Raw genomic sequence first — 15,351 nt, 5'->3', positions numbered from 1 at the left:
TAAGGCTTCTGGGCCCTGAAGCGACTGCACCCTTTGTACCCCCTCAAGTTACACCTCTGGATCCAACCATCTTGGTGTGAGGATATAAATCAATCCCAGAAGATAGGAGGGTCTATTGTCTAGCGATCAGGTAAATGGTGGCAGTCGGGAGTTTCAGCAAATTCTTTCCCTTCTTAAAAGATAAAGGATTAAGCAATCACGACTTTGGAGATAGAAAGGAAGTCAAGATCGAAGACCTGGCAGCGTAGAGTTATTGGCCATCACAAAAACGTCTGTCTGAGGGGGCATTCGCAAAATAGGTGGAACATGGTCGCATCAGGACCATCAATAGGGTCGCCATCAGGACCATCAATAGGGTCGCCATCAGGAACATGCACCTCCAAAAAACATTTGGAATGGTGGGATTTGGTGACTGAAGTATAGCAGAGTTCTGGTACCAATGCATGAGGAGCGTATACTGGAACACCTTGTTAGTGACGCATAATGATGCCTTGGCTGATAGCCCCTGAGAGAGGGTCTCCAAAGTTCCCATTCAGTCAAATATGGGCGTCTGGTCTGAGTATCTAAGTCAGGTTTCTGAGGGTATCCCACAGATTCCTGCGATGCGGTCTATAGTGGAGGACGTGAGATTTCTTACAAACTCATATGGAGTAAGGGTGGAGACATTTATATAGTGCTTGATCTCTAAATAACGATATCTGCTTCTTTCCGGGAGGTCGCATGGGGAACATAGATCGTCAAACAATGGGGGGGTCTAAAAAAGGGTCTGTTTTAAAATGATGCCATTGACAGGTCCATAGTCAACCGAGCCACGACCCCAGGAAGATCAAGGATCAAAGACATTGCAGACTGTAATGACATCAAGGAGAGTCTTTAGGTGAACAATTTCCATAAATCACTAGTCAAGGCCTCGGGTCCAAGAAGGTCTGTAGAAGATGGAGAATGTGGGGGTGGGGGGGCATAGTATGAATAGGCCACAGCTAGTCCATCCATGTAGAGGAGGCAGGTAATGGTGGACCAGGCCAGAATCTTCTGTAGTATAAAACAAGGCCAGGGACAGCTAGAACCCTTCTATGCTCAGGTGCCCTTAGGACCGACTTGGAAACGCGATGTTCCTAATCAGCCCATAACAGAATACAGTAGGAGCCCTGAAGGGAATGAAGGTCTGTTAGTGGGACTGGGATTGCAAGGGCCTCAAACTGGTTTGGGTAGGATCAGCATCTTCTTATACATCAGCTAATACATTTGGTGACAGTAATTTTCAGGGGGCCAAATAACCTGCAGAGGTTCTGTGCTAACAACAAGCCGAAATCTCTCTTCGTTATTTATGTTTGAGTTTTGGCCGCCGGCAGGAAATGTACTGGTAATTTTCCACTATCAAAGGACAAGGAAGGGAAACACCTCGCTGGAGAACTGGAGCTGCCCCGCTATCAGGACTGCGGCCATGGTCAACCCAGGTGAGGAAATAAGATGAAGTGAGAACCAAAGGAAAAGGAAATGACAATTTTATGTTATTCATCCATCAGTCAGTGCAATCTCATGAAGGAAATTGTGCCAGAATCAATGGGGGAGACTCAACATGAACAAGGTACAATAAACTACCCCATGTACAAGAATATAAGTCCAATAATACTGCCCCCTATGTACAAGAATATAACTCCTATAATACTGCTCCTATGTACAAGAATATAACTACTATAATACTGCTCCTATGTACAAGAATATAACTACTATAATACTACTCCTATGTACAAGAATATAACTACTATAATACTGCTCCTATGTACAAGAATATAACTACTATAATACTACTCCTATGTACAAGAATATAACTACTATAATACTACTCCTATGTACAAGAATATAACTAGTATAATACTACCTCCTATGTACAAGAATATAACTACTATAATACTACTCCTATGTACAAGAATATAACTACTATAATACTACTCCTATGTACAAGAATATAACTACTATAATACTACTCCTATGTACAAGAATATAACTACTATAATACTGCTCCTATGTACAAGAATATAACTACTATAATACTACTCCTATGTACAAGAATATAACTACTATAATACTACTACTCCTATGTACAAGAATATAACTACTATAATACTGCTCCTATGTACAAGAATATAACTACTATAATACTACTCCCATGTACAAGAATATAACTACTATAATACTACCTCCTATGTACAAGAATATAACTACTATAATACTACTCCTGTGTACAAGAATATAACTACTATAATACTGCTCCTATGTACAAGAATATAACTACTATAATACTACCTCCTATGTACAAGAATATAACTACTATAATACTGCTCCTATGTACAAGAATATAACTACTATAATACTACTCCCATGTACAAGAATATAACTACTATAATACTACCTCCTATGTACAAGAATATAACTACTATAATACTACTCCTGTGTACAAGAATATAACTACTATAATACTACTCCTATGTACAAGAATATAACTACTATAATACTACTCCTATGTACAAGAATATAACTACTATAATACTATCTCCTATGTACAAGAATATAACTACTATAATACTAATCCTATGTACAAGAATATAACTACTATAATACTACTCCTATGTACAAGAATATAACTACTATAATACTGCTCCTATGTACAAGAATATAACTACTATAATACTACTCCTATGTACAAGAATATAACTACTATAATACTAATCCTATGTACAAGAATATAACTACTATAATACTACTCCTATGTACAAGAATATAACTACTATAATACTGCTCCTATATACAATGGATTTCAATGGGAGCCTGGATCGTATATGTCACGTTATTTTGCCTGCAGGTGGCGCTGCTACTTATGATTCCATAGACATTTCCCTTTGTATAATAGAACATTCTTTCGCATTATTCTTGGTTACAGCCGCCTGGTCGGCACATACAACACATTTCGATGGCCATACCTCCATGAGCGTGCGCAGCGACTCCACGTATGACTGCTCCGTGTCCAGGAGGGTCAGGAAGACATGTTTTCTCATATCCTGTAAGACAATCAGAGGATCTTATAAAACAAGTGCATGATGGGAAGTGATAACATCATGGTAACCCTATCATAAGGCAGTTTGATCAATTTTAATAATCACAGCAATAGAAAGCAAATGCAATCCATCCTTGTGTAGACTTAAAGCTATAGGACACTTCTCCTCTATTCACCTCCAAAGCTGAAGCAAAAATGGAATCTATATACTATATACTGCTCCTTGGTAAGAAGAAGCCACGTGACACCTCAGTGTAGCTTTGTATGTGAATGGAGAATAAAATATGTACAAGTCGTCCTCGGTGTCACTTCTGTAGATTTGGAGAAAACCAAATTGAAGTTTTATGTTAATGAGGCTGTTGGTGCACAGGGGGCGGGCCTTCAACCTATGGAGCACCAATATTGGCACTCAGACCCCTACCACGTCCCGCCTGTGCACCCTGTGTAGCGGGATTTCATCTTTCCCCTTTAGGACATAAAAAGTTAGAATCAAAGAATGGCTGCGGTCGGCTCCCTACTCCCCGATTCGCTTTGTGTCTCAGGCTGTCTGCAAATTGGTGCGGGTGGGCGCAACACAATGAAGTCATCACACCCGCGCCAAGATGGAGAAGCAACACAATGGAGGAGGCCTGCTTTGTGGGAACAGAAGAAGGTATTATTTTTTTTTATAGTTTTAGGCTACAGCATGTGTATGGGAGTCAGAATAAAGCAGTGTACTGTGTGGGAGGTCACATAGGAGGGCATTATACCGTAGGGGTACAAGGAGGATATTATACGGTGTCAGGGTCCATTATACTGTGTGGGAGGCCACACAAGAGGGCATTATACCATAGGGGATATTATACTGTGTGAGCGACCATTATACTGTGTGGGAGGTCACATAGGAGGCCATTATACTGTAGGGGGTACAAGGTAGATATTATACGGTGTGAGGGTCCATTATGCTGTGTGGGAGGTCACATAGGAGGGCATTATACCGTAGGGGATATTATACTGTGTGAGCGTCCATTATACTGTGTGGGAGGTCACATAGGAGGGCATTATACTGGAGGGGGTACAAGGAAGATATTATACTGTGTATGAGGGTCCATTATACTGTGTGGGAGGGCACCTAGCAGGGCATTATACTGTATGGGGTACAAGGTAGATATTATACTGTGTGAAGATCCATTATACTGTGTGGGAGGCTACCTAGGAGGCCATTATACCGTAGGGGTACAAGGAGGATATTATACTGTGTGAGGGTCCATTATACTGTGTGGGAGGTCACATAGGAGGGCATTATACCGTAGGGGTACAGGGAGGATATTATACTGTGTGAGGGTCCATTATACTGTGTGGGAGGCTACCTAGGAGGGCATTATACTGTAGAGGTAAAAGGTAGATATTATACTGTGTGAGGGTCCATTATACTGTGTAGAAGGCCACATAGGGAGCAGTACAGTATACTGTACTGGGCATTATACTGAGTGGGGGCACAAAGGGACTAGGTGGAGTCAAAGGGAACTTGGGTAGGGTTAGGGCGACGTCTTAATAACCCAACCTTTGTACACTTGGCCCCGTTTGTGACCCCACAGGACAGTTTCTCTGTGATATTATAATTTTAGAGATATTTTCCATGATTAAAGGGTTTTCAGGGGTAAAATCTACTCCCTTAGCTGTATCCATACCAATACTGTTACAGGTGGTGCGGAGAAGCCGACTGACAACCCGTGAGGAGGGCGGCCATACCGATTGTCACCAAGTTTTTGAAAGTGTCACCTTGACCAACCAAGGATGGCGTCTTCCTGGGCTGTTTTCTGAGTGCAGAGGGGGCGTATTGATTTTTTATATAGGTCAGTGAATATGGAGCAGCAGAGTTATGTAACCTGGCCATATAGGTAACGTATAGCACTGACATATACAGTGAGTGGCGGCACGTATACTCCCGGCAGGCGGAGGCGCAGTTCTCTTCAATGACATGAGGTGTAACGGGGCTATGAATAGACTGCATGAAGGCAGAAGGTGAGAGGGAGCCGCCATCATCATCCTCATTCACTCACAACAATACAATGGATGTGGAAAGAGAAGGGATCGCTATGGAAACACACATGAATCCCCCCCCCCACATATATGTAACTGAGAATTCGTCACATGGACGGAGACCTGAGCACACCGATCCTCACCCAATCGTATGACGTCGGGCTCACCATGGCAATAATATCAGCCAGAGTTAGTTACAGCAAATACATAACAATTTAAAGGGAAAGTGTCCCCAATGCAAAAATACTGTACGTTAAAGGGATTCTACCATTGAAATCGATTTTTTTTTGTCCCTAACATGTAGGAATAGCCTTAAGAAAGGCTATTCGTCTCCTACCTTTCGTTGTCTTATTCGCGCCTCCGTTCCGTAGAAATCGGAGAAATCTTCGGTATGCAAATGAGTTCTCTGGCAGCACTGGGGGCGGGCCCCAGCGAACAAACAGCACTGGGGGCGTCCCTAATGCTGCCAGAGAACTCTGCAGCGACACCTCCATCTTCTTCAGGAACGGGCTCTCTTCGCGTTTTCTTCCAGCAGTGGCTTCAAACTTCTAGGCCTCGGGCAGCTGACTGCGTATGCCGATTATTTTCCAGCCGATCCCGATCGTGAACTTTGCTCGATCGCCGATCGGGATCCGATCTTTTCTGATCCCGATCGCTCAACCCTAGCTTTGTCATTAAGAGGTTAAAAGGCTGAAGCAGTTGCAGGTCCTCTGGCCCGGGGGCCACCACATCTGTCCGGGGACTTGTATACATAAAGCCTGAGCCATGTCTCATCATCACACACAGGAGACAACATTAATAATTCGCTGGCATTGACCCTGTCCCGTGGGAGGAGCGCGGTATCCAATGACAACCAGAATCTACAGCGACACAGCTAGAGAGCTGCAGGCGCCCACCTCAGATGGCAGGAGAAGGAGGAGAGGAGCCCGCACGCAGCACCGGCCAATAACCAGAGGGGACAGCCTGACCGGACATGCAGGGAGCTGTAGTACTACTGTCATTATAGCTACCAGCGTCAGTCACACAGTATAATGTGAGGTGTATACTAATATATTACATCTATATACTGCCAGCGCTTCAGAGATTACCTGGTCAGGAAAAGAGGGAGGTGAAAGCTTTATATAACCAAGGGGCAAGCGGGAATACAATAAAGTGTAACTCCGGCACTAATCACAGGTATACATAGTCACTGTGTACATACATTACATTACTTATCCTGTATTATACTCCAGAGCTGCGCTCACTATTCTGCTGGTACAGTCACTGTGTACATACATTACATTACTTATCCTGTATTATACCCCAGAGCTGTGCTCACTATTCTGCTGGTATAGTCACTGTGTACATACATTACATTACTTATCCTGTATTATACTCCAGAGCTGCGCTTACTATTCTGCTGGTACAGTCACTGTGTACATACATTACATTACTTATCCTGTATTATACCCCAGAGCTGCGCTCACTATTCTGCTGGTACAGTCACTGTGTACATACATTACATTACTTATCCTGTATTATACTCCAGAGCTGCGCTCACTATTCTGCTGGTGCAGTCACTGTGTACATACATACATTACTTATCCTGTATTATACTCCAGAGCTGCACTCACTATTCTGCTGGTGCAGTCACTGTGTACATACATTACATTACTTATCCTGTATTATACTCCAGAGCTGCGCTCACTATTCTGCTGGTACAGTCACTGTGTACATACATTACATTACTTATCCTGTATTATACTCCAGAGCTGCGCTCACTATTCTGCTGATACAGTCACTGTGTACATACATTACATTACTTATCCTGTATTATACTCCAGAGCTGCGCTCACTATTCTGCTGGTACAGTCACTGTGTACATACATTACATTACTTATCCTGTATTATACTCCAGAGCTGCGCTCACTATTCTGCTGGTACAGTCACTGTATACATACATTACATTACTTATCCTGTATTATACTGCAGAGCTGCGCTCACTATTCTGCTGGTACAGTTACTGTGTACATACATTACATTACTTATCCTGTATTATACTCCAGAGCTGCGCTCACTATTCTGCTGGTACAGTCACTGTGTACATACATTACTTATCCTGTATTATACTCCAGAGCTGCGCTCGCTATTCTGCTGGTGCAGTCACTGTGTACATACATTACATTACTTATCCTGTATTATACTCCAGAGCTGCGCTCACTATTCTGCTGGTGCAGTCACTGTGTACATACATTACATTACTTATCCTGTATTATACTCCAGAGCTGCGCTCACTATTCTGCTGGTGCAGTCACTGTGTACATACATTATATTACAGTCCTATGAAAAAGTTTGGGCACCCCTATTAATCTTAATCATTTTTAGTTCTAAATATTTTGGTGTTTGCAGCAGCCATTTCAGTTTGATATATCTAATAACTGATGGACACAGTAATATTTCAGGATTGAAATGAGGTTTATTGTACTAACAGAAAATGTGCAATATGCATTAAACCAAAATTTGACCGGTGCAAAAGTATGGGCACCTCAACAGAAAAGTGACATTAATATTTAGTAGATCCTCCTTTTGCAAAGATAACAGCCTCTAGTCGCTTCCTGTAGCTTTTAATCAGTTCCTGGATCCTGGATAAAGGTATTTTGGACAAACAATTCAAGTTCAGTTAAGTTAGATGGTCGCCGAGCATGGACAGCCCGCTTCAAATCATCCCACAGATGTTCAATGATATTCAGGTCTGGGGACTGGGATGGCCATTCCAGAACATTGTAATTGTTCCTCTGCATGAATGCCTGAGGATTTGGAGCGGTGTTTTGGATCATTGTCTTGCTGAAATATCCATCCCCGGCGTAACTTCAACTTCGTCACTGATTCTTGAACATTATTCTCAAGAATCTGCTGATACTGAGTGGAATCCATGCGACCCTCAACTTTAACAAGATTCCCGATGCCGGCATTGGCCACGCAGCCCCAAAGCATGATGGAACCTCCACCAAATTTTACAGTGGGTAGCATGTGTTTTTCTTGGAATGCTGTTTCTTTTTGGACGCCATGCATAACGCCTTTTTTTATAACCAAACAACTCAATTTTTGTTTCCAAAATGAAGTTGGCTTCTCCAAATGTGCTTTTTCATACCTCAGGCAACTCTATTTGTGGCGTACGTGCAGAAACGGCTTCTTTCTCATCACTCTCCCATACAGCTTCTATTTGTGCAAAGTGCGCTGTATAGTTGACCGATGCACAGTGACACCATCTGCAGCAAGATGATGCTGCAGCTCTTTGGAGGTGGTCTGTGGATTGTCCTTGACTCTTCTCACCATTCTTCTTCTCTGCCTTTCTGATATTTTTCTTGGCCTGCCACTTCTGGGCTTAACAAGAACTGTCCCTGTGGTCTTCCATTTTCTTACTATGTTCCTCACAGTGGAAACTGACAGGTTAAATCTCTGAGACAACGTTTTGTATCCTTCCCCTGAACAACTATGTTGAACAATCTTTGTTTTCAGATCATTTGAGAGCGGGCTGTCCATGTTCGGCGACCATCAAACTTAACTGAACTTGAATTGTTTTGTAGAAAGAAATGGTCCAAAATACCTTCATCCAGGATCCAGGATCTGATTAAAAGCTACAGGAAGCGACTAGAGGCTGTTATCTTTGCAAAAGGAGGATCTACTAAATATTAATGTCACTTTTCTGTTGAGGTGCCCATACTTTTGCATCGGTCAAATTTTGGTTTAATGCATATTGCACATTTTCTGTTAGTACAATAAACCTCATTTCAATCCTGAAATATTACTGTGTCCATCAGTTATTAGATATATCAAACTGAAATGGCTGCTGCAAACACCAAAATATTTAGAACTAAAAATGATTAAGATTAATAGGGGTGCCCAAACTTTTTCATAGGACTGTACTTATCCTGTATTATACTCCAGAGCTGCGCTCACTATTCTGCTGGTGCAGTCACTGTGTACATACATTACATTACTTATCCTGTATTATACTCCAGAGCTGCGCTCACTATTCTGCTGGTACAGTCACTGTGTACATACATTACATTACTTATCCTGTATTATACTCCAGAGCTGCGCTCACTATTCTGCTGGTGCAGTCACTGGGTACATACATTACATTACTTATGCACTGATACATTGTAACAAAGCTGTGTGATTAATAATAAGTCTGGCTGGATCTTGAAATGTAAACATAATATTACAGTAAGAAGAGGAACTGAAAATAATGTGAAACTGAGACAGTCATAGACACTATTCACATTTTTGTTACATTTCTGTTCTGGAAGTCTTCTTGGGGAACCCCAAACGGAAACCGATATGCATTATAAAGCGGTTACCTGGGGAAACATTCAGACCTCATAGACTATAACTGTGGGGTTTCCGTTCGGTTTCCGCACGAAGTGAGCAGAGAAAAAAAGTGCTCTACGTACGTGTCCTGCGGAAACTGAGAAACTGTCCTGCGTTAAGGGGTCCCCAAGTGGAAACCTGAACGCATATGTGAATGGAGCCATAGACTACTGCAGAAACACCTTTATATAAATCTGGGTGAAAAAAACAAACCAAAAATGTTATTTTTCTCTGCTTTTGCAGTCGCACGCGGCACAGGGATCTCTGATCTTTCCCATCACATTATATTCACTTTCCCTCAAAGAACCCATTCAGATTCTGACAAGCTGAATACCTGCCAGGACCAGTCAGCTGTGCGGCGTGACACAGCACAGACCTCAGGTCTCTGGGGGGCCTCAAAAACAGTCACTCATCACAATAGTCTTATACACGTCAGGCTTAAAGGGGAACTCCAGGGAATAAGACTACTGCCAGCCAATAAGCTCCTCCTGTCTGTGACACGCTGCCCATAAAGTGGGCGGGGTGGGAGGAACTTGTGTCTGCGCTAAACGTATAGGCGTGAGACGTTCTCACGCTGACCCTCAGTGTCTAGGCCCCGTCCTATACACTACTATGTGGTTCCGGTGTCCACTTTACCGGCTGGTCTACAACACAAACACCAAGCAAGGCAGAGGATGGCGAGAAGCCATAGCCATAATCACAATCAGACTGCAATCTATAGATCGTCCACTAGATGTCAGCACAGCTGGCTGGATGCCAAATCAGAAAAGTAAGACATCTCACTTTACGGCTTGCAGCAAAAGGGAATGTTTTCAGGACAAGCAGGGGATTACTGAAAAATAAACCGAAAAAAAAACAACCGCAGGTGTATTGTACTGTCTGAGCCGAGACAGAGGTGTCAGTTGAGCCTGGAAAGGCTGGTAACAGGGGGCAGTAGCATGCATTCACCCTCACATCAGGCAGGAGTGTGACTTTAAGCAGACAGTTCCTGTATTTCTAGTAGCCTCTCTATACAAACCACTAATCTCTGCAGAGAAGACACTAAACCGCGGCGGCGATGGAGACAAGCGCTCCGTATAATGAGAGTTATGTCTGCAGCCGGCCGGGGCGCTTCATTAGGGATATTATTGTTAGCGCCGTCATTACAGCCGCTCCTTGTACTGAACATCAAAAACACCAGGGTGTGATAGCAGGATTAGATACAATGTTATATACCGTCATCACGTGTGCTGAGCTTCTGTATCTAATCCTATGGGTAAACAATATGGCGGCATAATAATGCTCAGAGGTCACTATTTCAGCCTTACTAGAAACTTCTCTGTTTAAAGAGCAAATTTAGGGTTTAGAATTTTGTTTCTGTAGACTTCTTTATATTCTTTGGGTCGGCCCGATCGCAGCGATACCAAATTTATATCATTTTTTTGTTACGTGTTTTTTGCAGCACAAGATGCGGTTTTAATTCTGTTATTTTTGTATGGGATACATTTTTTCATTTTTATAGTTCGGCATGTTCAGACAAGGATTTGTAATTTTGTGTTTGGTTTCATTTATCTGTGGTCTAGCGAAGGGGAGGGATAAGAATTATTTTTAAATTTTTTAAAAACTTTTTTTTTTTAGGACCGTCTGTGATCGTTAGATTGTTTGTCCCTTGGATTGCAACCCTACTGATATTATAAATGTGAAAGTTTGGATGTTTGTTCCTCAATCACGCAAAAACAGCTGAACGGATTTGAATAAAATATGGCGCATAGATAGATTGTAACCTCGATTAACACATCGGCTACTTTTTAATCCCAGTAAATGACATGGTTTCACGACTGTTATGAATTTACGTTCACATTCTATATTACACTGCTCTTGGCAGCAGCTTATCTCAGCCAGGTCTGTTATCTCTCTCTGTAAACACTGAACTAACCCTCAGTGGATTGTGTACAAGCATTTGCATATTATCTGATCTGCTCCAGGCAGTGCTGACACACTGGATGGAAAAACACCTTTAATCCAAATTGGCAGTTTGCTACTTTTAAACATGCCGGGAATAAGAAAATCTAATTTGTCGCAAAATTCTAAAACAACGAGAGCTATGAAGGAAGCCAGAAGTCACAGAGCTCTCCTCAAGCGGAGCTGAGAGGGATCATCAGCGCCAACAAAACACTCATTATATGGTGTCCCAGCGAGCTGCTGAGATGCCGGAACAATCACAGGCACAGTGCGAGGAATGAGTTCAGCGGCAGGCCAGCTTGACAGCTGCCGAAATGCCGGAGCAGGCGGATCATCAACGCCAACAATACGCTCATTATATGGCGTCCCAGCAAGCTGCTGAGATGACGAAACAATCACAGGCACGACGTGAGGAACAAGTTCAGCAAAAGATACTGAAGATGGATTGGGGACCAATGGATAGGAACCCCAAAGAAAAATATCCGATGGCGCTCACAAAGTCTTCAGACAACACTCGGATGGGTGAAAAGGATAGCATTTATTGATAACGCGTTTCGAGGCTTTTTGTGCTCCAAACTGAACACAACCAATAGATACCAGGAGGAGGACTGTGAAGCATTCAGATACCATGAGGAGAACTGTGCAGCAATTAGATACCAGGAGGAGAACTGTGCAGCAATTAGATACCAGGAGGAGAACTGTGCAGCAATTAGATACCAGGAGGAGAACTGTGCAGCGATTAGATACCAGGAGGAGAACTGTGCAGCGATTAGATACCAGGAGGAGAACTGTGCAGCAATTAGATACCAGGAGGAGAACTGTGCAGCGATTAGATACCAGGAGGAGAACTGTGCAGCGATTAGATACCAGGAGGAGAACTGTGCAGCAATTAGATACCAGGAGGAGAACTGTGCAGCAATTAGATACCAGGAGGAGAACTGTGCAGCAATTAGATACCAGGAGGAGAACTGTGCAGCGATTAGATACCAGGGGGAGAACTGTGCAGCGATTTGATACCAGGAGAACTGTGCAGCGATTAGATACCAGGGGGAGAACTGTGCAGCAATTTGATACCAGGAGGAGGACTGTGCAGCATTTAGATATCATAAGGAGGACTGTGCAGCGTTTAGATACCAGGAGGAGGACTGTGCAGTGTTTAGATACCAGGAGGAGGACTGCGCAGCATTTAGATACCAGGAGGAGGACTGTGCAGCGTTTAGATACCAGGAGGAGGACTGTGCAGCATTTAGATATCATAAGGAGGACTGTGCAGCGTTTAGATACCAGAGGAGGACTGCGCAGTGTTTGTATAACACATACTGCCAAGTACCTGCAGCACACTCTACATCCACAGGGCAGTTGCGCTGTGCACAGATTACCTATACAGATATTATTATTCTCCACTGTAGAAGGAATTCTGTGACTCCACGTCCTCGTCTGCACCTCTATTATAAGGTGATTACAAGACACTGGAGTGACCTGGAGATTCTGCTGTGACCTCACCAGTGCGACTCTTCTCTCTACTCAAGGCTACACTGCATATTACTGACCTGAGATCATTCATTACTCTGTTTACAGCCAAAGCTGCATTAACAATCCTGCAGGTTCCTTGTACGCTCTCAGAATGTGCCGGCTCAGTGTCCGGACCGTCCATGCAGAGTCTTGTGCAGGTGCGACTGCCACCGGTAAATGTCCTGCCCTGAACGTGTCAGTAAGTGCCACGTGCAGCTTGTAAGGAAAATGTCCATCCAGGATATGACTACAGGATCTACGCTGGCAGCGCGGGCAGCGAAACAATGACAGCAGGATTGGAACGGAATGGAGAATTTCGGAGGCCGCTTTGGATGTGAATAAAACACGATGTCCTGTCACTTGTGCAAAACATATAAAGTAAGTTCTTGGAGACTTTGGATAGTGAAATTATATTAAAAAGTGAATTTACCTTGTAAGAGGAGTCTCAAAAACAAATCGCCAAACTATGGGCGGAACCAGAAACACGCCGTGAACCTGAACTGTGCTATGTACAAGGGCTGCGATATTACACCGCCATAGCATCTCCCTAACCACAGTAGCCGTAGTGTCCCATCTCCATAACCAGGCCGGCCATAGAGACCCCCACTCCATAACCATGTTGGTCATAGCGCCCCCTCTCTCTAACTGTATTGGTCACAGTGCCTCTTCTTTCTAACCACGTCGGACATAGCATTTCCCCCTTCCTAGCTACGACAGCCACAGTGTCCTAAACCAATGGTGACTGCCACAGCGTCTTCCAATCCCTAGTCCTTAGTCGTGATGGCCAAAGCGTCTTCCAATCCCTAGTCCTTAGTCGTGATGGCCAAAGCGTCTTCCAATCCCTAGTCCATAGTCGTGATGGCTAAAGCGTCTTCCAATCCCTAGTCCTTAGGTAAAATGGCCACAGCGTCTTCCAATCCCTAGTCCATAGTCGTGATGGCCAAAGCGTCTTCCAATCCCTAGTTCTTAGTCATCATGGCCACAGTGTCCTCCAATCCCTAGTCCTTAGTCGTGATGGCCACAGTGCCCTCCGATCCCTAGTCATGATGGCCATAGCGTCCTCCAATCCCTAGTCCTTAGTCGTGATGGCCACAGCGTCCTCCAATCCCTAGTCCTTAGTCGTGATGGCCACAGTGCCCTCCAATCCCTAGTCCATAGTCGTGATGGCCACAGTGTCCTCCAATCCCTAGTCCTTAGTCGTGATGGCCAAAGCGTCTTCCAATCCCTAGTCCTTAGGTAAGATGGCCACAGTGCCCTCCGATCCCTAGTCCTTAGTCGTGATGGCTAAAGCGTCTTCCAATCCCTAGTCCTTAGGTAAGATGGCCACAGCGTCTTCCAATCCCTAGTCCATAGTCGTGATGGCCAAAGCGTCTTCCAATCCCTAGTTCTTAGTCATGATGGCCACAGTGTCCTCCAATCCCTAGTCCTTAGTCGTGATGGCCACAGTGCCCTCCGATCCCTAGTCATGATGGCCACAGCGTCCTCCAATCCCTAGTCCTTAGTCGTGATGGCCACAGCGTCCTCCAATCCCTAGTCCTTAGTCGTGATGGCCACAGTGTCCTCCAATCCCTAGTCCTTAGTCATGATGGCCACAGCATCCTCCAATCCCTAGTCATGATGGCCACAGTGTCCTCCAATCCCTAGTCCTTAGTCATGATGGCCACAGTGTCCTCCAATCCCTAGTCCTTAGTCGTGATGGCTACATCCTCCAATCCCTAGTCCTTAGCTAAGATGGCCACAGCGTCCTCCAAGCCCTAGTTCTTAGTCGTGATGGCCACAATATAATCCAATCACTAGTCCTTAGTCGTGAAGGCCACAGCGTCCTCTCCCAATTCTGACAGTAACAGCACCCACCACTGATGACAGTCACAGAATCTTTCCCATGATGGCCAGTGTCCTCTTCCAACCGTAACGCGCACAGTGCCCCCCCCCCCCCCCCCGACTCAAACACGGAAGCTGCCGCAATAGCGATCTCACCATCACCAATGACATGATCAGACTAATGGCCATTATAATTCTATTCTCATAGCTCCATTGCTCAGTATGTACAGTCAGTACATGACCCCGGCCAACCCCGCAGCTGACCAGGAGGGCGGCATCATACTCGCCCAGGCCTCAACCGATTCATCTTGTCCAGGCTTGAAAAGGGGCGGGGCTTATGAAAACACCAACCAAAAGTGGTGTCCATGGTCCGCCCTGCTCCACAATACTATATAGGGGGCGCTCTATAAGGCAGATTTATCTTATTTCCTCACAGCAACCAATCATGGTGCAGCTTTCACCATTCCAGAGCACTATTAGAAATGAAAGCCGCACTGTGATTGGTTGCTAGTAAATCTCTACCATATGTGTCTCCACCTTCCCATGGGCATACTAGTGGTGAGGGTCCTGGATCGCCTCCGTCCTCGTCATCAGTGGGGTCTTATTAATGTTTAAAGCTGGAGTACCCCTTTAACTTTCAGGATTGA

At 44.2% G+C, this 15,351-nt stretch overlaps 1 protein-coding gene across 2 annotated transcripts in view; it reads right to left on the bottom strand.

The window, feature by feature from the left end:
- ARHGEF17 (Rho guanine nucleotide exchange factor 17) overlaps window positions 1-15,351 on the bottom strand; it is a 167,634-nt gene that overhangs the window by 42,443 nt on the left and 109,840 nt on the right. For both annotated transcript variants that reach the window (XM_075266276.1, XM_075266277.1), the window contains exon 2: window positions 2,982-3,059. In XM_075266276.1, coding sequence (XP_075122377.1) covers window positions 2,982-3,059 — 78 coding nt within the window. The remainder of the gene's footprint in view (window positions 1-2,981; window positions 3,060-15,351) is intronic.

The sequence above is a fragment of the Leptodactylus fuscus genome, chromosome 2 (assembly GCF_031893055.1).
Source record: "Leptodactylus fuscus isolate aLepFus1 chromosome 2, aLepFus1.hap2, whole genome shotgun sequence".
In the NCBI taxonomy this organism is placed as follows: Eukaryota; Metazoa; Chordata; class Amphibia; order Anura; family Leptodactylidae; genus Leptodactylus; species Leptodactylus fuscus.
Note: the sequence above shows the minus strand (reverse complement) of the source record. Positions and strands in the feature narration are given on the sequence as shown.